Raw genomic sequence first — 24,186 nt, 5'->3', positions numbered from 1 at the left:
CATTTAAGCACACACTTCCCGAGATATCTAGACGAACCTATATGGACAATTGTTGCCCTGGAACGAAGGGTTGACAACTGAAAGTCTGTGTCACCGGGAAACATATATTATATACTTTATTTGGCCCAAAGACTGACACTCACTCTTAACATAAATACGGATGGACACTTTCAAAACATAATAGTATAACAGAAAACATAATTCTCTATTAATGTACTAGTATACTACAGTAGTACTACATGTATGTCTTTGACACAGGAAAATAGGTCAAGCAGAATGAAGTTAAGAATTTAAATATATTGTAATCTTTTTATCACCAACTGTAATGAAACTGAAGCCGCATCACGTACTGTAATAGATCACTGGAACAGTTCAGTTCTTAAGCAATGTGGCAGCATTCCTGTATCCCCAGGGATTCATCAGTGGATCAACAGTAGTTTCTTTGGGGACAGATAACCAATCAATGGACGATATACTAGTATCTCGTGGTAACTGGAGATTACCAGACACTCTTGTTGAAATCATTATTGCCCGGAGGAGATCTCAAAGTAACTGAAGCTTATTTTTCAATATAATCATTATATGGTCCGGTTTGAGTTTTAGTAATCCTTATCAAAATTACAGACATAAATCATTTAAATTGGTTGTCTTTTAGACATTATATTTTAACTTATTAACCCTGGTTAGAAATAACAATAACTTTAATAGGTGACAATGAAGGGGACGTGGTTATTTGATCTAACTTAACGATTAATATTTTTGTTATTCAATTGACAGATTAACTCCCTTTGATTCATCATAGCGTTGTGGGTAATACATTTCACCAGCAGATAACAAACACGTCTTCATACATAAATGCTGTATGTTTTACCGGAGGCACATCAATATGACGGTTTTACATTACAATAAAACCGATATTATGTGCCGAGAGGGAAAACATACAGCATTGCAGGAACTTCTTCCTGGTGAAGACTATGACATCCAAGATGGCAGCGGCTCACTGCCTTGCTGGGTGAGACACTAGCGCCCCTATATCCGGTAAGGTAAACTACATTATTGCATAGGAATATACATGTTTATGGATGAAGCGCGCATATATGCGGTGAGTACATAATTGCTTCTTCTTCATACATAAATGCTGTATGTTTTCCCTCTCGGCACATAATATCGGTTTTATTGTAATGTAAAACCGTCATAATATTATTGACATTTAACTTAAAAATAAAATATGAAAGAAGCAAGCAAGGATCATCTACCTTTGCCAACAAAAAAAAACTATGTCTATGTCTAACGAAAAGTGGAAAACAAAATATCTTAAAACATTTAATTTGAACTTTTTTTTACATTGAAAGAAAATAAAAATCGCATATTTATTTTTGATAAACTTTGAACTTTACAACATTTTTTACTCAAAGAATATTTTCAATTAATTTCTATTTTGACTAATTAATACTAATGGCAATACTCGATAACTTTTGTCAGAAAAACTGACGCTTCCGGTCCTTTCATTCCTTCGTGGCATGGCGGATGGTCTTTACCGCTGCCTATAGTGTTTTTTAGGAGGAATAACCTCGCTTCAAAAGCGAAAAATGGTAAGTTATTGTTTTTCAAAGTGTTTAAACTATTAAAATTACATTTCACAGTGAACACCGCCGAGTGGAAGTGTCCGTAACATGAAAGTAACTCTGTGCTTCGTCCACGTGTTTCTAAAAGAATCGCTTGAAATATCAATAATTTCATGAGTTTCAGTGAGTTTTATACAATTAGTACAATTTTCAGAGCCTTGATTGTCGTTTAACTCGTCTAATATCAGTAATTTTTGTGTTTTGAAAATAACATCGACCGCATTTGACAATCTCAGAATTTGTTTGTATCGATTATTACGGGATTTTTAAAGTATTAGAGCCTGATATTAAAGTTAATTAACATTCAATAAGCAAACTAGCTCATTTACACCCTGTGTTAGATCATAATATTTGTGTTGCATTGGTTGAGGTTAGGTTCTTCTGGTATGAATGGAATTATTGTCCCATGCTGTGTATGCTTAGTTATTATCATGAATGGAATACTACAACATTATATTTGGATCATACTATCCCCGAACTCTTCCTGGTTGAGCCATATCTAGCCCTCCAGGCACTGACAGGGGTATATCAACTTTCCTTTAGGAAACATCACCGAGTGTTACGCTGGTGCTGTGTCGACATATGGAATACAGTTAATAACTAATATTCATAACAATCCTGTAAGAACTGAACTGTGGAAGCCACTACTCTGTGGTGTACCCCATAGTTTAAACATGGTAGGGTTATTTGGATCAATAAATTCTTGAAAGGTCAGCAACGCATTGACGTTTCCTCGGGTGGCTAGTTCAGCTATTTATAACAATCAGTCTTTTTCCTAGCTCTAACTTTTCAGAGATTGTGTCTCAGTCTAATCAAAAATATTTAAATGCTTATAACTTTTTTATTTGATCGATTTAATTAGTTTTTTCAGTTTACGTCATTATTTTTATCCTAGTCTAAATATATAAAAGAAAAAGGTGACTGACTGACTGACAGACTGACTGAATGACTGACTGATCTATCAACGCACAGCTCAAACGAATGGACGGATCGGGTTGAAATTTGGCATGCAGATAGCTATTATGATGTAGGCATCCGCTAAGAAAGGAATTTTGCAACCCCTAAGAGGATAAAATACGGGTTTGAAATTTGTGTAGGCCACGACGAAGTCGCGAGCATAAGCTAGTTTATAATAAAGTAATAAAAAAAGTCAAATACCCAATTGAGCTATTTGTAACAATGAATCTGTTTCCAGAGTCTATCAGTAGCCCGACCGCTAGTGTCGGTGTACTCGGAGAAGAGTGAGAAGGTGGCGGACGTGTCTGTGCCTCTGCCGTTCGTGTTCAAGGCGCCCATCCGCCCGGACCTCGTCAACGATGTGCACGTCTCCATGTCCAAGAACTCGCGCCAGCCCTACTGCGTCAACAAGGAGGCTGGTGAGTGACTCTGTAGTACCACTTGTATAAGTTACGCCGATGTACTTGCGCAGAAATCTTTTTTTGAATGGCGCGAAAACATTACAACTAATCATAGCACGCGTCTGTTCACTATTACGAATTAAAATGAGACAGATTTATGTCTGATCTAAGTGATTTTACTTAGAATTAAAATGAGACAGATTTGTGTTTGTCAGTCTCAAGTTAGCTATTCACCATAATTTCACTTTTTTATAAAAAATATTATAGGCACAGGCCAGGCCTGGTACCAGTACGCGGCCGAAAGTGATGTACATCGACCTTTAGAAGGAGATAGCAGAATTGTAGAGCGTTGTCTCTGTCGTTGAGATCGACAAAACGTCATATAGGTCATACCTACAGAGACAACGCTCTACAAAGCCAAAATGTCATTCTAAAGGTCGATGCAACAGGTGGGATTTGAACCGGCGATCTTTCGGTTATCAGTCTGCTCCTTTAACCGTTGAGCTATCGAGGCTCTTAATATGAAGAAAAGGAATTAGTACAGACAGACTTCTGCAGCTGGGCTCTTAGGGTAAAGCCACATGCACTGAATGTCCACATTCAACACGTTTGCCATGGTGTCGAGTGTTACTGCGGATCAGTGCTACATTACTGTAATGATAAGGCGTTCTGGGTCACTCTTGTGAGTGACACGGGTGCAAATTTGTTACTACAATATTTTTAGGCTATGTATATGCATATGTAATATTCTAGGCAATTTGATTAATACAAAGGTCTGGGCAATTTGATTAATTAGTGTGATTGGCAGGGGTGCAAGTTAATACAATATTATTTTATTTTATGTATTATATTCTAGGCAATTTGATTAATTACTGTAACAATAAGGTGTTTTGGGTCATAGGTGTTGATTTGTTACTACAGGATTCTTGTTAGGCTATGAAAATATGTATTCTATCGTCCGTTCGTCGTAACTTAACGCGCTGAATATATTGGCACCACTGCTTCGTTTGCTTTATTCCTTAGAAATTGGGGCTTATTATTGTGTAATTTGCAATGGTGCCAATATATTCTTACGCGTCAAATTACGATGAAGGAACAATAAGTCAAGTGATTAATGCAATTGGACATGTCTAGGAAATGTGATTAATTAATATTTTTTATGCTTGTGCATTTATCATATTGCCTGGCTTGTTAGCTAGCCAAAAAATTTAATGTATGTTAATACATTAAAAATTTGCTATTTAAAAAAAAAAAATTATTAAAAAATAGCAACTATAGTATGAACCTGTGTCCATTTGTCCATAGGTCATCAAACCAGTGCCGAGTCATGGGGTACTGGTCGCGCCGTAGCGCGTATTCCGCGTGTCCGCGGTGGAGGTACCCACAGGTGAGATAAATTCCTTACAACCTGTCGGAAATATCTGCGAACCTGGCTTTAGTGACGTCGTGCAAAAGACATTTCCATGATGTTAATTTACCAATCACAAACGAAACCATGTTTACGAATTAAATTTTGAATGTTTTTTTAAAAGATGTTGGTGCTTTAAAATGGTTAACACCTACTGAGTTTTTTGTCTCAGTCATTTGTATGGGATTACGTAACAGAGAGAGCACTACTAAGTTCTTTCCCTAGATAGAGTATACAATACAATAACCCCACAGGTCTGGTCAGGGTGCGTTCGGTAACATGTGTCGTGGTGGTCGCATGTTTGCGCCGACCAAGCCATGGCGGCGCTGGCATCGCCGCGTCAACCTACGTCAGCGCAGAGCAGCCGCTGCCGCCGCTGTTGCTGCTGCTGGCGTCCCCGCGCTCGTACAGGCTAGAGGTGAGCGACGATCGACCTTCCGCTACATTATGAGATCTTGGTTACTGTAAACCCTACCAAATCCAAACACGACACTTGTTGCTGAAAAGTTAAGGTGCCCACGCACCTGACTGCGCCGCACTGCACTTCACCTCGCAGCACAGAACATCAAAATATTATTTCTATCATTTTGTATGGCGCATATCGCGCTAGAGTGGCGCTGCACAGCGCTTCACTGCGCGTCGCGGCTGGAAAGAACATTGTAAAGCGCAGTGCAGCGACGTTAGTACGACATATTCAGTGGCGCGGCGCGTCGCTTCAGTATGCGCACGACGCTCGGATAAGATACACGCGGATTGTGTTAAGTATTTAATGTACCGGCATGATAGACCTTAAAATAAATAACGTAGTTTTTTTTGGCACATGACGTGTTCCTCATGCTCTTAGAAGTATATATAAAAGTAATAAAAGTACAAACCGCTAGGATATTGGCTTCCCCCTTCCCCTCTTCACTGTAGCTCATCTTGCGATGCTGTTGCTCGTACGCGAACGGGTATAGAAGTGACGCGAGCTGCCGCTTACTGCAGTTGTAGTGCGATAGGTACCGACGCGCGGCCTGAAGTGACGCGCCCTGGAGTGCAGCATAGCGCAGCTCAGGTGCGTTGGCACCTTTAGAAAAATCTGTAGGGAGGTGGGGTTTGGTTGTTGTGATTAAATGTGTTCTTTCTCAACATTTTGTTAGAAATGTATGTCGCGCTAGGAATGTTTTAATAAGTTAAGTTCCTCCTTGACCAGGTCACATCATTGAGAAGATCCCGGAACTGCCCCTGGTGGTATCGGACAAGGTGCAAGAGATCAACAAGACCAAACAAGCAGTCATATTCCTGAGACGCGTCAAGGCCTGGTCTGATGTCCTTAAGGTGAGCTGTACTATTCATATTATTTACGTGTTGCCAGTGATGACATATGGATCCGAGACATGGTGGCTAACTATGGGCCTCATAAGAAAACTAAAGTACTGTAAGTAACTAAGTCTGATCAGTTTATTTCGTCGAAGTCCCTATTCTAATCCAGTCAGTTAATTTTAACTGACTGTTATTCCATATGGGACGAGAATAACTTTCTTCAGCAACAAACCAATAGATATTATGGTTTATTGGATATAGAATGTGGAAGACAACTAATTCTTATCTGTTCTGTAGTAGAATGGTATTAGTATACCTGCATACATTTCTTAATTCATTGGTTTTGTCATTAATAAGGCAGTGGTCCGACCGCCGGCGAGAAAACGACTAACTACTACTAACTAACTAGCTTTACTTGTTTTGTCGCTGAGCGACGAGCTTTCAAAAATAAGCTCGCTCAGCGATATTAGTTCAGCGATGATTGCTCGCTTGAACACGTGTAACGCGCGTGTGAGATTTTAGATAAAAAGAGAAGTTAAGACAGTGGGCTTTAATAGTGATGATAAATTAAATCCAATGATTACTAATGAAAGTTATCATTTATCAATTATTTGTCAGGTAAGGCCAAATAATAAGTAATTAAAAATCAAGCAAAGCATCTGCCGTATTATTTCAAAGTAAGAATCCTAATCATCTAAACAGGCTTCTATAATAATTAGAAGCTAACAACCTAGTGTTTACTTTTATCTCAATGTGTAAAATAAATAGCACAAGAGGGTAGGTGATAAATACAGAAGTAAAACCAACCAAGTCGAATAATAATTGAATTGTATTGTTCAGCATTGATCTATTTATATTAAAATGAATCTACCACCCATTTCGCTAAGGTGTTTAGTCATGGAGAAGAAAGGGCAAAGAAACTCCATAACACACATCTTTTAAAACATTAGAACGTTGAGCAAAGTAGTAGGTACATATTTGGTACACAGTTACAACAGGTAACCTATAAAAGGCAAATGATTACATTACATTATAATTATAATACAATATAAGAATACTTAACTTCAGTAAGGTCCGCTGTGTTTGCTCTGGGCTGTCGATACAAGACTGTCCCCTCTCTGTCGAGGTAGGGTACTTTTATAACACTGCCATCGCAAACCAGGCGGATGTCGACTATCACATGATCTTAATATTAATCATTATTTATTTTAGGTTTGTTGACAAAAGGTATGTTGACACACCCAATTTACAATAATAAAATCAGTGACATTGATGGTCTACGTATTAATAATTTACAATAATAATAAGCGACTTAAATTGTCAGTTTACACAACATTATTATTTCACATAATAGCTATTGCCAACTGTATGTTGACAATAGCTTAGTATAATGTCACTCTTAGTGCATTGACAGTATTTAATTTACAATGAATAATTAGTTACCAGTATTGACAATTCACATAATATTATTTATCGTATTGTCACATTCCTAAATATTAAATTAAACAACATACAAGAAAAGATACTATTCAAATCATACCCTTTCCGTACATTGACAGTATTTAATTTACAATTTTACAATGAATAATTAGTTACCAGTATTGACAATTCCCATAATATTATTTATCGTATTGTCACATTCCTAAATATTAAATTAAACAACATACAAGAAAAGATACTAATTAAATCATACTCTTTCCGTACATTGATATTGAATCCGGAAACGGAATTACGATTCTGTTTTAAATATCACAACAAACATTTACTTCAGACTCCCAAGTTTATGATTAGATGAATTTTAGCATAATAATTATGTATCCAATTTTATCGTAATATAACACGGCCATACTGACAAGTACTTCGTTCCCGAAGTACATAGGGAAATTAGAAAGAAAAGAAAAAAAAATCTAGCTAAGAGCTAAATAAAAAAAATTACTGTAAGCTAAAAAGATCTATAAGCTAAGGAAGATCTATAAGCTAAAATGATCTATAAGCTACAGCTACCTAGTTTAACTGTCCCTAACTGGCTGCGCCCCATAATTTAATGTTTAATTTTTATTTTTTTTTGTATAATATGTTTAGTTTTTGTTTTATTTTTATTAGTTTTATAAAGCAAGGGGTCTTGTACTAGACTCTTGCCCAGTAGAGGTCATTACTAGACCTCGCTACTTACTGGCACCGTCCGAACAAGCCGTCTAACATTACCAACCAATATTTTTAAACTTTTTTTTTTTTATTGGTACTAGTAATGATTAGTGCCGGCAGCCCTAACTAACTGGCCTAACCGCTGCCCCCCCATAAATGGGTCTTGTACTAGACTCTTGCCCAGTAGAGGTCATTACTACACCTCGCTACTTACTGGCACCGTCCGAACAAGCCGTCTAACATTACTAACCAATATTTTTTAATTCTTTTTTTTTTTTTTTTATTGGTACTAGTAATGATTAGTGCCGGGCAGCCTAACTAACTGGCCTAACCGCTGCCTCCCCATAAATGGGTCTTGTACTAGACTCTTGCCCAGTAGAGGTTATTACTAGACCTCGCTACTTACTGGCACCGTCCGAACAAGCCGTCTAACATTACTAACCAATATTTTTTAACTCTTTTTTTTTTTTTTTTTTTTTATTGGTACTAGTAATGATTAGTGCCAGGCAGCCTAACTAACTGGCCTAACCGCTGCCGCCCCATAAATGGGTCTTGTACTAGACTCTTGCCCAGTAGAGGTCATTACCTAGACCTCGCTACTTACTGGTACCGTCCGAACAAGCCGTCTAACATTACTAACCCTTTTTTTTTTTTTTTTTTGGGTCTAGTAATGATTAGTGCCGGGCAGCCTAACTACCTAGCTAACTGTCTGCCGCCCCCATAAATGGGTCTCGTACCAGGACATTACTGAATTATCACCAATAAGATGTATCACACCAATGGTGTAATACCAGCACTGTCAAGTCGAGCCGTCTAACATTACCCGACCAATGAAAAGGGCAATGATTAGTGCCAGGCAGACCTAACTAACCTAACTCCCTTTGTTTTATATGTTTGAATAATAAAAATTGTCCCCTTTGGGAATAATAACATCCGTTTCATACGGGAATAAAAAATTGTCCCCTTTGGGAATAATAACATCCGTTCCATACGGGAATAATAACATTTGTCCCATTCGGGGATAATCATTGGATTTTTTTTTTTTTTTTTTGTTGGTTGCTACATTCGGGAGTCTTAACATTTTGTCACATTGTGAGTCTTAACATTTTGTATCCATTGAGCATATTTTTTTTTTTTCTTCCTCTGTTCTGTCATTTAGCATAAATTATTAGTATGTTTTATTACCATTCGGCCATCTTGATAAGTACTTCGTTCCCGAAGTACATAGAAAAATAGAAAAATGCAGCCAGTGAACTTAAATGAACAGCGGCAACAAAAGTACCGACATAAAAAAAAATAAGATTGCTCCATTCACAAAACGATATTCAATGATTCAATGTCAATGTTACTGTCATAAAAACCAGGATAGCCAGACGTCAGACCGAAATCAGAGTAGAATAGAATATGTTTTCTTTGTTGTTACCAAACAATGTTCCCCAATGTTAATATGTATACGGTTACTACTATTACGGTTAAAGAACTTTATTCTCACTAAGAAATAAATTCACTTACATGAGAAATTTAACAAATAAACAGTAGGTATCTTATCCACACATCCACTGCGATTTTATACAAAATAAAGTGGGTAGAAATAGAATTGGCAAAACACGGATTACTAGAAACGGCTTGGTAGTAGTATAATAGTAATAATATCTGTACCTATGTGTATGTATTACATATGTATTATAGTAAGTATAGGGTTTATAGTATATATAAATGTATACATATATCGCACCGACGACACACTGTCGCAACCCAAAACATGTCAAATTTGAGTGACTGACTAACTGTCGTGATACCCTAACCAATATTGCATCATCTTTAGTTACATCTAAATTCGACGAAGAAGGACGTGACAGTTTACTGTTTAGACCGCATTAATTCAAATTGGAACGATATTGTTGAATCAGGTATGTAAAAGTTCAACTATGAATTCGAGTTAATACAATATAGCTGATTTAAACCTAAATAGATATTTCTAGTGTGTAGGTGTATTTCTAGTTATTACACTATTATCGATTCACAGAAATGAAATTTAAAATAGTATTTTCACTTAAGACACCCTTATTGGTTTAGTAAGTCATTTTAATGTGAGTTAAATTGTGACCAGTGGGGTAGTAATTTTAATGTGAAGCTGGAAACCAAACGTTATTTTTCTGTTGCTTTGACACCAGCATAAACAATTAAACAAAAATATTAAAAGACGAAAGAACTGCTCGACAAAATATGATTCCCAGGACCTATTATGAATCTTACTTGCGAAGTTTGACTGGTTGATTTTAAGTACTTAAATAAAAAATATTGCTGTCATTTTGATGCTAATTATTAGAAACAGACTGATGTAAAACTAGTTTAAGTATACTATTATTATAGAAATACTATTATTTAATTTTGCCTAGCTCCAATTTAGTGACTACGTACAATTACTGTGCAGTAACAACAATAGCTGATTATTTAAGTTAAAAAAAAATATTTTGATTGGCTCTGTTTTTTTTTTTTGTATTCAAGACAAATTTTGTTTATTGTTTTGGAAGGTTTTTTTTTTGTTGAAAAAGGCAGAAATTGTTGAAATTAAATTATTACTTTTTATAAATAAAAACTGATTATCTGATTGAACTTTCTTGATTATCTGGTTTTATTTATCAATGTCCAAACCTGAATGTGAAAATTATTTTTTTGGAGGGAACTATAAAACTTAAAACTAAATTAAATAATTGTTGTAACTACAAAATTATACTCAAAACCATAAGGAAAAAGTCAAACATTATTTATAGTAACTCAAAAATTTTCAGCAATAACTATACAACTAAAAATAATTACTCTTTCTGAAAACTTTTTTTTTTTGAGCAATACAGTCTTAACTCAAAAATTGCGAATTACAGTTACTACCTGTAATTTTGAAATAATTAGTAAATGATAATTGCGTTAATATTATTTATAAACCTTATAAAGTAAGCACTTTATAAAATCTATAACAGGAAGTGAATAATCAGTTTTTCGTCGATTCTGAAAAAGTCATTCTCTGAGTCACGACAGCACTGCATCACTAGTGCGACACGTATATTTAAAAATGTTTATATGTTTGTATTTTATTTTTATTTTTATAGTCATGTATGTGAATTTAGTATGAAAATATATTGTAGTTATATTTATATGTAACTATGTAATGTAGCATATGGTTTTTTTTTGAGGTATTAATTGTAAGTAGGTGTTATATTATTGAAACCATTTATTGAGTAGTATTAAGTCATTTTGTGCATCTGTGATGATTGTGTGTATTGAGTTGCCATAGTAAAATAAACATGTATCATCAGCGTACAACAGTATGTTTCCTTTTAAACCTATTTCATTTATACTATCAATATAGATCAGGAATAACAAAGGCCCTAATATTGATCCCTGAGGAACGCCAAATGTACAAACAGGTTTTGGTTTACTCCTATGATCTCCAGTTTTTTTTTATTACCGCTTGAATAAATATGTTCTTTATTTGATTTGTATGTATATCAAACAAACTCAAAACAGGAATAAATTAATAACACGTTGTAACGTAGGTATTTCCTAAAATAAAATGTAGGACGTATTATTATTTTTAGTAGGATGACCAATAGAAAAAAAAAATAGGTTCCTATTTACTTGATTGGTTTGTCAAAATAATAAGATAAAATAAAATCAGGTTCAACCTAACCTCAAAGTTTATTGCTGATATGTGGGAACAATAAGAATATTTTATTAAATAAGAAAATACTTTTGAAATGAGATATTTCGACAAAAGAAGATTAAAATATAAAACAAACTATATTTAAGGGGAATTATTCTTAAGCGAAGTTATAATAATATTATAGAGTTAAGAATAAAATTAATGTAAGAAATCTCAAAGAATTTGTAGTTATATTATTATTATTATTATTTTGTATGTGGAAACAGTTTGGTAATCTTAATCCTTATTTATTAAAAAAAATGTTAAATGTTATAATAACGTCACTGAGTAGAAAAAAAATACTTGAGTAGGCAATCTGCTTTGCGTTGTTTTAAGAAAAGGAAATTAGTTGAACGACAAAATTGTTCGAATGGATAATCTCTTGTGTTGTTTTAAGAAAAGACAAATAGTTGAATTATTTTAAGAAGCAAAATAAATAAATATAGTTTATGTTTAAGTTTAATTAATCAGAATAAGTTAATTTCTTCAAGTTTTGAGCTGTAAGTACGGTGCGATTTCTTAAAAGCAAACCTTTTTGTTTCGGTATATCATAACGTTCTAAATGATTTCACATCTACATATACTTTATCAAAAACCGTTCGGCCAATCTGACCTCTAACTAGACTTATTCTTATCCAAATAAATTATACCACAACACGTGGTTTATCTAACTAATTAAAATCTTTTATGATTACCCTCACAAAAACTTTTTCATAGAAACAATACCACAAACGTGGTTTTAAGATCACTTTAAAGCAGCACATAATTACACTTCACTTATCTTTCACAATTGGAGCGACGCGACGTTTCGATCAGCGGCGTCACACCAGCACCAAGTGCCGCTGACAACAGCGTTGCCCATCGCTTTGTGATCATCGGGCACCAATACCAAGTGCTGCCGATGACAGGCAGTAGCCTGTTGCTTCGAGGAGAAGCCGCATCCACGATTGCTAAAAGCATTTGAAAAGTATTAGTATTTCGACAAGAAAAGAATTATCGTATCCCACTTCTGATGTGAGATTTTAGATAAAAAGAGAAGTTAAGACAGTGGGCTTTAATAGTGATGATAAATTAAATCCAATGATTACTAATGAAAGTTATCATTTATCAATTATTTGTCAGGTAAGGCCAAATAATAAGTAATTAAAAATCAAGCAAAGCATCTGCCGTATTATTTCAAAGTAAGAATCCTAATCATCTAAACAGGCTTCTATAATAATTAGAAGCTAACAACCTAGTGTTTACTTTTATCTCAATGTGTAAAATAAATAGCACAAGAGGGTAGGTGATAAATACAGAAGTAAAACCAACCAAGTCGAATAATAATTGAATTGTATTGTTCAGCATTGATCTATTTATATTAAAATGAATCTACCACCCATTTCGCTAAGGTGTTTAGTCATGGAGAAGAAAGGGCAAAGAAACTCCATAACACACATCTTTTAAAACATTAGAACGTTGAGCAAAGTAGTAGGTACATATTTGGTACACAGTTACAACAGGTAACCTATAAAAGGCAAATGATTACATTACATTATAATTATAATACAATATAAGAATACTTAACTTCAGTAAGGTCCGCTGTGTTTGCTCTGGGCTGTCGATACAAGACTGTCCCCTCTCTGTCGAGGTAGGGTACTTTTATAACACTGCCATCGCAAACCAGGCGGATGTCGACTATCACATGATCTTAATATTAATCATTATTTATTTTAGGTTTGTTGACAAAAGGTATGTTGACACACCCAATTTACAATAATAAAATCAGTGACATTGATGGTCTACGTATTAATAATTTACAATAATAATAAGCGACTTAAATTGTCAGTTTACACAACATTATTATTTCACATAATAGCTATTGCCAACTGTATGTTGACAATAGCTTAGTATAATGTCACTCTTAGTGCATTGACAGTATTTAATTTACAATGAATAATTAGTTACCAGTATTGACAATTCACATAATATTATTTATCGTATTGTCACATTCCTAAATATTAAATTAAACAACATACAAGAAAAGATACTATTCAAATCATACCCTTTCCGTACATTGACAGTATTTAATTTACAATTTTACAATGAATAATTAGTTACCAGTATTGACAATTCCCATAATATTATTTATCGTATTGTCACATTCCTAAATATTAAATTAAACAACATACAAGAAAAGATACTAATTAAATCATACTCTTTCCGTACATTGATATTGAATCCGGAAACGGAATTACGATTCTGTTTTAAATATCACAACAAACATTTACTTCAGACTCCCAAGTTTATGATTAGATGAATTTTAGCATAATAATTATGTATCCAATTTTATCGTAATATAACACGCGCGCTGGTTTGCACAGGACTGAGCGAATGAATGACACAGGAATGGCGCGCAATTGCACACTCGCTTATAGCCCGGTGACAAAACTATCGAAACTACACACTCGCTTCCCGCTGATCGCCAACGCGTTTTGAGTTTCTAGTTATACTCGTTTCTCGTTCATCGTCGGCGGTCGGGCCACTGCCTAAGTATGACGATAAAGTTTATCATTAAACTTAAAAAGTATAGTTGTAGCTCTTGAAAAAAGCATATTATACAGTGGAAGACTATGTAAATGATAAGAAAGCTTGGATTTGACTCGCTCCAGCAATGCACGGGGCTGCAATTGCTTGTACAGTATGGTATAATAATATTGTAAATTGATCACTTGAAAATAGCAACCGCCGATTTTCTTGCTGGTTCTTCTCGGTAGGAACGGCATTCCGAACCAGTGGTAAATTAAACTAGTTAACTATTCAAAAGCACTTGAATAAAAATATATTCTATTCTATTCTATTCTATTGTCGATAGGTGTACAAATCACAACGTCTGCGTGCCGGTAAGGGTAAAATGCGCAACCGCCGCCGCGTGCAACGCAAGGGACCTCTCATCGTATTCAACAAGGACCAGGTAATTATCTCTACACTAGACTAGCTTCCAAAGTTTGTAGTAGATGTATCCCAATTCCTACCTGTGATGACGTATGGCGCTGAAACGTGGAAATGACTGATAATCCCTTTTCCCCTCCAACTATGTGTAAAGCTTGTGTTAGGTGTAGGCCCGACAATATTGCAACAGGAACGTTGAGGCTCGTAGTGTTATATCTTGTACGATGGTAGGGAACCCGTCTTGTACAAGTCCAATTTCTTTTTTATTCAGATGCAAGTTAGCCCTTGACTGCAATCTCACCTGGTGGTAATTGATGATGCGATTTAAGATGTTAGCGGGCTAACCTGGAAGGGGTAGGGCAGTTTTTATTAAACCCATGTCCCTTTGGTTTCTACACGGCATCGTACCGAAAAGCTAAATCGCTTGGCGGCACGGCTTTGCCGGTAGGGTAACTCTTTTTTTGTGGTTACCAGGGTCTGACCCGCGCCTTCCGCAACATCCCCGGCGTGGAAATGCTCAGCGTGAACAAACTGAACCTGCTTAAACTGGCGCCCGGGGGCCACGTCGGACGCTTCGTCATCTGGACACAATCCGCTTTTGAGAGGCTGGGTATGTACCATACTTTATATTATTACAAAATGATGCCCGCGACTTTGTCCGTGTGGATTTAGGTTTTTCGGGATAAAAAGTGCCTATGTCCTTCCCCGGGATGTCAGTTATCTCTGTACCAAATTTCGTCTAAATCTGTCGAACAGATGGGCCGTGAAAAACTAGCAGACAGACAGACACATTTTAGCATTTATAATATTAGTATGGATTAGGTACGGAGGTAGCATGCGGCCCCGAATTTGACATGAGCGACTTTTAATCCCGAAAATGAAAAAGTTCTCACGAGATATTTAAAAAACCTAAATCCACGCGGACGACGTCGCAGACATCTAGTGAGATATTATTCGTTATGCACTAAATGTCCACTCCACACAAGTGTCAATGTTGTATGGAGTTACTGCGGAATAGTGCTACACTAACGTGTCGACCAGGCGTTCCATGCGCTTCCCACTCTCGAGGCACATGGGTGCAGTGTTGACACTACAATCCCATTTGATATCAAACTAGAATCTATACAGGGTGTGATCAGAACGCTGGCAAAAACGACGACAGGTGATAGTACTGATGATTACTGATAGGATACCACAGAAAAAAATAAGAAAAAAACTATATTTTGAAAAATTTCATATACTATATCTAAATATATAAAAGGAAAAGGTGACTGACTGACTAACCTGACTGACTGACTGATCTATCACCGCACAGCTCAAACTTTTGGACAGATCGGGCTGAACGTAGGCATCCGTTAAGAAAGGATTTTTGAGAATTCAACCCCTAAGAGGGTGAAATAGGGGTTTAAATTTTGTGTAGACCACGTGGACAAAGTCGCGAGCATAAGCTTGTTACAAATAAAACATCTGACTGACGCTAGAGGTTAACGAACGTTACGTGAGTAGGTCACTCGAGAGTCAATGACCGCGTCGTAGGCGGGGCATTGAATGATTATGACGTAGACATCCGATAAGAAAGGATTTTTGAAAATTCAACCCCTACGAAGTAAAATATGGGTTTGGGTGTAGTCCACGCGAAGTCGCGTGAATAAGCTAGTATATCATATTATACATGTTAATAATAGTAAAATACCTAACGTAAAACTTAAATTTATAAACGACTAGCGACCCGCCTCGGCTTCGCACGGGTAGTTTATTAAAATTTTCGCAAGGTACTCTAATTTTTTTGAAATAAAATACCCTATGTCACTCAGGAACAATGTAGCTTTCTACTAGTGAAAGAATTTTCAAAATCGGTTCTGTAGTTCCAGAGATTATATGTCCCGCAAATTGCTATTGCGTTGGAACCATGTCCGAAATAAATTATACCATCATGACGTCACTAAAATGGCGGCCACGCGCATTAGCAATTTGCGGGTCTTAAACCCCCTACAAACAAACTAACTTTACCTCTTTATAATATTAGTATCTAGATAACCATTATTCACGAAAAATGATTATTGTTAATAGATTCCCTATTTGGTTCATGGAAGACACCCTCAAAGGAAAAGAAAAACTTCAACCTCCCACAACCCAAGATGGCCAACACTGACCTGACGCGGCTGCTCAAATCCGAAGAGATCAGGAAATGTCTGCGAGCACCCAAGTAAGAAGTTTTTACTAGTATAGTAACTGTAACTTTCAGATTTCTAACTAGATGGCGTTGCACCGAATTCAATCACGCTAAAAAAGTTTTTTAAATTTGTTAATACTATGATAACTACTCATCATTACCATACTCCCAGAAAGAAAAAGATTATGCCCATAGTCTGCTATGCTAGCCAAGCTATCGGTATTCTACAAGATATATTTTGGAGTGTTTCCAAGAACTTTTGACTTTGTTTCTCCTCCGCCTTTGTGACTTGTATAGTACTTAGCAAATTGTATATTTAGTATAATACTTGTATAGTACTTAGCAAATTGTATATTTAGTATAATACTTGTATAGTACTTAGCAACTATTATGATGATATTACTCTATCAGAGCATTGGGTTATGAATAAACCATGATTACCTAAAATCACGTTGACACATACTGATACCACCTCCCCAACAAAACATACTAACTCCACAATAAACCTCACTCTAAAATGACCCTTATTCCATCCGTAGTAAGAGAGTGATTCGCGCGACACGCAAGCTTAACCCGCTGGTCAACGCGAAAGCGATGCTGCGTCTCAACCCGTACGCGGCTGTGATGAAGAGGAAGGCAATGCTCGACCAGCAGAGGACTAAGAACGTGAGGGCGCTTGCTCTGGCGGAGAAGCGTGGAGTAAGTATCTCTAATATTAAATAACTTCCCGACTTCATCGCTCCACATGGATTTAGATTATTTAAAAATTCTGTGGGAACTATTTTCCGAAGACAAAAAGTAGTCTATCTTTCTTTACAAGCTATCTCTGTACTCGAGTTATTATTAAATATCAAAAGAATAACAATTAAACAATCAAAAAACAATCGATTGTTCTGTTGATCTTGAGTGATTTCCATTATACATTAATGACAGAGCGGCTTAACTCACGTATTGCGTCGACGTTAGCCTTTGAGGATGGTTCGATTGTTACTCTCGGCTCGGATCTTGGACGAAGGAATCAAAAATCGAATGCAATTGTGAGATTGATTTATATTTTTGATTTATTAGTTCCAGACTCCAGTCTGTGCGCTCCTCATTTGTAGACCTAACGATTGGTTGTCGATTTTTAATCGGTTACTTTTCGTGAAGACGTTTAAAACGACAATCGATTGTTCGATTCATTCGATTGTTTTTGCAACAATCGCCCATTGCTAATCCAAATGTTCAAAATTACAAATGATGAAATTCTCTATACAGAGCATTGGGTTATGAATAAACCATGATTGCTATATCACGTTGACAAATACTGATTTAACCCCCAAAACAACCCAAATTACCCCTCTTTTTTACCCCAAATAATACTAAGAATCTTTTCAGATCAAACTACCTGACTCTGACCCAGCAGTCCGAGCCCAAAAACTACGTGAAAAGAGAGGAAAATCCATCCGCTTGGCGCTATCCAAGAAACCCAAGAAGCCTGTTGCCAAGAAAACCCCCCCTCCACCTAAAAAGGTGAAGAAGGTGGAGAAGGCGGCCAAACCCAAGAAGGCGGCGGTCGCACCTGCGCCCAAAAAGTGAACGAAATAAAAAGTTTATAGAAATATAATTTGTCGTTTTTTTTTTCTTTTATTTATATTATAAAGCTGTAAATAAAACTTATGAAAGTTAAAATACTTATTTTTTTTATTGAGAATCCAAAAGTAGGTAGCTTAGGTTGTCAGTATTTTAAAATATTCATTAGCAAGCGACTAAGCACTGCAAACGACCTTTATAGTAGACCTACACTAGTACAAAGTCAAAGTCAAATGATTTATTCAAAATAGGTAATGACTTTTTGATGGTCAGATGTTGGATTTCTAAGATATAGTGGTGATAATTATTACGCAAACTTAAAACTAAAGTTACGAGTACATATACCTTAGATCTGCAATTCAGAATTATCTGAAAAAGGAAAGAAAAGAAAGTTCTGTAGAACTAGGTGTATCATACCTTTTGTAAGAACTTGAGGTCATTTTCCAATGAAGGCTTTCTGCGATCGTAGTTGCTCAGTGCAACTAGTGCAGTGACTTGCGAATGCGATGTTTATTGCTATAAAAGTTACTAAACTAGGTACAGTCGTAGCGTAAAGTAATATATTTTAGCGTTTAAACTACCGTGAGTGATTTCCATTGTCGTCCCGCAGTCAAAACCGCGGCGCGTGCGCGGACGGACTCCCTTGAAAAAGGACCCCGGATGGGTTCGAAACTAGTCGGGCTAACGTCGACTACACACGTGAGTAAGCCGGGACAGATAGTATTTATAAAGTAATATAGTCAAAGAAGTTGGAAGTACTACTACAATATAGTATAGACTATAGACCCTGAACCGGGCGACGTGGTGTAAAATAATCAGTAGGTAAACTTGGAAATACAGTACCCGGCAGGAAATATTGTAAGTACATCGGCCTTTAAAAAGAGATAGCGGTTTTGTTGAGCGTTCTCTGTCGTTGATACCGGCAAAACGTCACATTGGTATGAGTGACGGAGATAACGGCTCGCTCTTTCTAAAGGTCGATGTGCACTATTTTCTGTCGGCTACTGTACTGTCCAGCTCAATCAAGGAGCCAGCAACTATCAAAAACAAAGTGATCGTATCGTATTCCCTGGCTTTTAGCTCCTGATAGCTGCAGTGCAAAAATCGATAATTTAATCGAAACATGCAATATTTACGATTAATCGGTAACTCATTTTGACACGTTGTGACATCCCTAGTAAAAAAGTACATAACCTTAAAATGGCTGTATTTGTAAAATTTTAACATTGTAAATAAAGAAAAAAAACTTTAAAAATGAGCGTTTTTATAAGAAACTACAAGCCCGGAGGTATTTACAACGCTAGAATATGGCGTCTTGCTTCAACCACCGCGGAATCGACGAAACACGGGGAAGAAGAGGAAGAATTTCGCGTTCTGGATATTTTGAAGAAAAGGGATAAGTTTCAGAGAAGAGTCGCTCGCAGGGCCGAGGTACCGCCCGATAGGACGGAGAAGATGCGTACAGATCAGGTAAGAACTCTTTAAAAGCCCGTTATAGGTTAATTATTATAATAAAATTTACCTATCAGTTTCTAGTTAAGATAATGCCTTACTGAACATTATGGAGAACTCTCAGGCATGCAGGTTTCCTCACGATGTTTTCCTTCACCGCTAAAGCAAGTGATATTTAATTACTTTAAACGTGCATAACGCCGAAAAGTTAGAGATCCGGACCTCCGATTAGAAGGCGGACGTCCTAACCTATCACATATTCTATCACAGCTTCTCACTTTCATGAACTAAGTATTTTCCGTTATTTACAGAAATGGGGCAACGTATGGCCAGGACCACGATCGTTTCACCCTTCAACAGTACCACTACCACTCAGACAGGGCTACGTACCAAAGGGCCAAGCCCCACCCGGCAAAAAGGCCAACGCCGAACTTATGAAAGTACCGAACTTCCTCCATCTAACTCCACCGGTCATAAAAACTCAGTGCGAAGCAATAAAGAAGTACTGTACCGAATGGCCCAAACTCCTCAACTCGGAGGAGGCTATAGAAAAGCATTATCCGTTAGAAATCATAACCTCTGACTACTGTCATGCGAGTCCCGTGATAAGGAACCCATTGTCACGAATCGTTATATTGAGAATCAAGCTGGCTGATTTAAAACTTGATAAGCATGCTCGTGATAAGTTCCTGAGATTGGTTGATGACAGGTATGTTACCCAAATCTCCTTTTCTCTCGCCCACTCTTTCCCCTCTTCTCCTTTCTCCCTCCTACTAATTTAAAACCTTTTACCCAGTTAAATATTAATAATAATTAAGCTTTTCATTTCCGTCATTACATTCCGACAGGTCGAGGTGGCAAATGGGGGGGGTTAGGCGGTACGAAGTTCGCCAGGGCAGCTAGTCATAAAATAAAGGATTTATTCCAATAATTCATTTTTCTGTAATAAGACCGTGCCCTAACCTGGGCCCAGAACTGGTCGGTCTCCTACCATTTTTACTACTTTTTCAGGTACAATGAAGAAACAGATCTAGTCACGATAACAGCTGACCGCTGTCCAGTCAGACAACAGAATTTGGATTACGTTAACTATTTGCTAACTGCCTGTTATCACGAATCGTGGAGCGTAGAGGACTGGGAAGGAGACAAAACTTTAACGGACATGGAATATTATGATTTCAACCTAAACCAATCAAAGAAGAACCTCGTTAACTGGCATTTCAAATGTAATAACGAAGAGAAATCATTGAGCAACGAGGAGTATGTATCGTTTGAAGTCTCAACGATACCTAATGCAACGGAATACAAGAATGCTGTCTCATCTTTGTTTAACGATGGTGAAAGTGAGGCCACGTTGAAAACTTATGATGAAAATGTTAGGAAGTTACTCGGGTTGCCGGAAAAGAAAATTGTAACATAACTATTTATAAGTGGACATTATATTATGCATTTTAGTTTGTATGTTGTCGTTTTATTTGATGGCTAAAGTTTTTTTAATCTATAGATAGCTAATGATTATTGCTAATGGCTGCAACTAGACCTGCTGGCAGTAATAATGCAGCCTAAGATGGAGTGCGCTGGCCTAGAAGATGCCTATTCACTCTTGACTTGACTAGTTTGCTTAAAAGATGAACAAAGCGTAAAAACCTTCACGGGGAAACGCGGAGGCGTTATATAACGGGTTTTCTTGACAGACACAGCGGACAGACAGACAGACAATTATGGAAAATAGGCGCTGGCCTAGAAGATGCCTATTCACTCTTGACTTGACTAGTTTGCTTAAAAGATAAACAAATCGTAAAAACCTTCACGGGGAAACGCGGAGGCGTTATATAACGGGTTTTCTTGACAGACACAACGGACAGACAGACAGACAACAAAGTGATTCTATGAGGGTTCCTTTTTTCCTTTTGAGGAACGGAACCCTAAAAGCTACGTTTTATAGAAAAAGAAAGATTGTAATTCAAATTAAATTTTACATTTGAATCGTCATAATATGCATCTACCACTGATTCGGAATGCCTTTCCTACCGAGACGAGCCAGCGAGAAACTCGGCAGATGCTCTTTCGAAGATTCGAATGATTCTGACGACCTCTCTGGCGCAATGGTACGCACTGTGGTGTTATTAGTGGGAGGTCCCGGGTTCGATTCCTTTCAAGGGGTTGGAATTTTAAAATTTCTAAATTTCTGGTCTGGTCTGGTGGGAGGCTTTGGCCGTGGCTAGTTACCACTCTACCGGCAAAGCTGTGCCGCCAAGCGATTTAGCGTTCCGGTACGATGCCGTGTAGAAACCAAAGGGGCATGGGTTTAATAAAACTGCAATACTCCTAGGCTAGCCCGCTTCCATTTTAGACTGCATCATCACTTACCACCAGGGGAGATTGCAGTCAAGGGCTAACTTGTATCTGAATTAAAAACCGGCCAAGTGCGAGTCAGGCTCGCGCAATAAGGGTTCCGTACTACAGTCGTATTTTTTCGACATTTTGCAGGATAATTCAAAAACTATGATACATAAAAAATAAATAAAAATCTGTTTTAGAATTGACATAATATACAGCCCTTTCATATGATACCCTACTTGATATAGTAATTTTACTTTAAAAGTTGAAAATACTAATTATTTGTTCATGAAAACATTTTATGAACAAATAATTGGTATTTTCAACTTTTAAAGTAAAATTACTATATCAAGTAGGGTATCATATGAAAGGGCTGTATATGTCGATTCTAAAACAGTTTTTTTATTTATTTTTATGCATATTAGTTTTTGATTTATCGTGCAAAATGTGGAAAAAATACGACTGTAGTACAGAACCCTCGGTGCGCAAGTCTGACTCGCACTTGGCCGGTTTTATATGGTTCAGTAAATTTAATAGATCGTAGGTATCGTAAAAACGCTCATAAAAAAAATTCAGTTATGATTTCGATTTCGCCATAATATTAAAATCGAAAATGGCGATTCAGTGGAAAATTATGAAAGGAATTTTCAAAGTTAATCCTTATTTAACTCTTTCTATACTTATTACAGTGTTGATTGACTTTTCCTGTAAGTTGTTTTTCTATTTGGTATTAATTATGTATGTGTATCTACCTATAGTATGCGACAGGTCGAGATGGCAATCGGGGTATGAGGCGTAGGGACGCCCCGCACACCCGCGGTTTCCCGCACCTGGTTTAATACGAGACATTTCACTGTGGTTAATAGCCTCATCTGGTGACAGAAGAGCTGGCTCATTTTTTGCGCAACGGATCAGCCTGGCTGTCCAGCGCGGAAATGCAGCCAGTATTCTTGGCACCATTCCACGCGGACATTATTTGTATAGTAATTAGATAAGGCTAGCTTTAAGTTTTATTGTAATACTAGCGACCCGCCCCGATTTCGCATGGGTGCAATGTAGATACTAATGTGGTGTCATTGCCTCGGAAACTCTTAAATGAGAGGATTTTTTCCGACCTAATTCACATTATTTCAATTTCTCTAGGGATCTCTAATTTTTTGAGAATTAAACTATAGCTATAAACCTTCCTCTTGAATCACTCTATCTATTGGTGAAAACCGCATTAAAATCCGTTGCGTAGTTTAAAAGGTCTACGCGTTCATACTATACATACAGACAGCGGGAAGCGACTTTATTTTATACTTTGTAAAGATTTTCATTAAAAATTGCCCTAATCCTTGTTTAGAGTTACTAGCGTATTCAAATCTTTACTAATTACCTATCTTCTTGCTACTTTCTATATAAAGTATTTATTTACTCAGGTACTGCAACTTTCGAAAGAGAAAATTTTGTGTTCTGGCCAAACGCAACTATATCATTTTACGTGAATCCCACACATTTTGGTAAGCATCATCATCAGCCTGTGGACGCCCACTGTTGGACATAGGCCTTTCCTAAAGAGCGCCACCACACCCGGTCCTCAGCCTTCCAGCCACTTCCCCCCAGTCTCTTTATATCGTTGGTCCATCGTGCTGGAAGGCGTCCCACACTACGCTTGCTTAAAAGCGGTCTCCACTAAGGACTTTCCGGCTCCAACGGCTCTACGACAGGCATAACCTGCCCACTACCACTTCAGCTTGCTAATAAGTTTGGGCTATATATCAGTGACCTTGGTTGTCCTGCGGATCTCCTCATTTCGAATCTTATTTGGTAAGCACAACACCGTAACACGTTTTGGTAAGCATAGTTTTTAATTTCATCATACATCAATCATCTCAATTTCTGCTCTCTTAATGAGAAGGGGTTTGGGCAACCACGCCAATTGTAGATTGGCAGACTTCACACACCTTAAAGAACATTATGGAGAACTCTCAGGCATCCAGGTGTCCTCGCGATGTTTTCCTTCACCGTTAAAGCAAGTGATATTTACTTGTTTAAACGCATATAAGTAGCTCCACAAAGGTAGAGGTGTGTGCTCAGGAATCAGGATCGAACCCTCGACCTTCCGAATAGAAGGCCAACGCCTTAAACACTAGGCTATCACTATCACCCCTCTGTTTCTTTAGTTTTTGATATGTCTT

The 24,186-nt window shown here is 37.0% G+C and overlaps 2 protein-coding genes across 2 annotated transcripts; both read left to right on the top strand.

Annotated features, from left to right (window-relative positions):
• The first annotated feature begins 1,437 nt into the window (after positions 1–1,437).
• Positions 1,438–18,248, top strand: RpL4 (ribosomal protein L4). Its single transcript, XM_034983044.2, has 10 exons — positions 1,438–1,592; positions 2,821–3,001; positions 4,289–4,370; positions 4,646–4,809; positions 5,584–5,708; positions 14,393–14,491; positions 14,944–15,079; positions 16,540–16,675; positions 17,182–17,341; positions 18,020–18,248. Exons 1-10 carry the CDS (start codon positions 1,590–1,592, stop codon positions 18,218–18,220), a joined length of 1,287 nt encoding a protein of 428 aa, XP_034838935.1. The 5' UTR covers positions 1,438–1,589; the 3' UTR covers positions 18,221–18,248.
• Positions 18,249–19,379: 1,131 nt separating this feature from the next.
• On the top strand, positions 19,380–21,127 carry mRpS35 (mitochondrial ribosomal protein S35). The gene is made up of 3 exons (XM_034983077.2): positions 19,380–19,684; positions 19,978–20,375; positions 20,678–21,127. Exons 1-3 carry the CDS (start codon positions 19,469–19,471, stop codon positions 21,084–21,086), a joined length of 1,023 nt encoding a protein of 340 aa, XP_034838968.1. The 5' UTR covers positions 19,380–19,468; the 3' UTR covers positions 21,087–21,127.
• Positions 21,128–24,186: the final 3,059 nt, after the last annotated feature.

The sequence above is a fragment of the Maniola hyperantus genome, chromosome 28 (assembly GCF_902806685.2).
Source record: "Maniola hyperantus chromosome 28, iAphHyp1.2, whole genome shotgun sequence".
Taxonomy (NCBI): Eukaryota; Metazoa; Arthropoda; class Insecta; order Lepidoptera; family Nymphalidae; genus Maniola; species Maniola hyperantus.
Note: the sequence above shows the minus strand (reverse complement) of the source record. Positions and strands in the feature narration are given on the sequence as shown.

Bases quoted from the DNA above. Each gene is read 5' to 3' on its own strand.
- RpL4 (XM_034983044.2), top strand. The intron at 4,810-5,583 runs GTGAGCGACGAT...CTCCTTGACCAG, and splicing joins CGCGCTCGTACAGGCTAGAG to GTCACATCATTGAGAAGATC. The intron at 14,492-14,943 runs GTAATTATCTCT...TGTGGTTACCAG, and splicing joins TCGTATTCAACAAGGACCAG to GGTCTGACCCGCGCCTTCCG.
- mRpS35 (XM_034983077.2), top strand. From the start codon at position 19,469: ATGAGCGTTTTTATAAGAAACTACAAGCCCGGAGGTATTTACAACGCT. The intron at 19,685-19,977 runs GTAAGAACTCTT...CGTTATTTACAG, and splicing joins AGAAGATGCGTACAGATCAG to AAATGGGGCAACGTATGGCC. The intron at 20,376-20,677 runs GTATGTTACCCA...CTACTTTTTCAG, and splicing joins CTGAGATTGGTTGATGACAG to GTACAATGAAGAAACAGATC.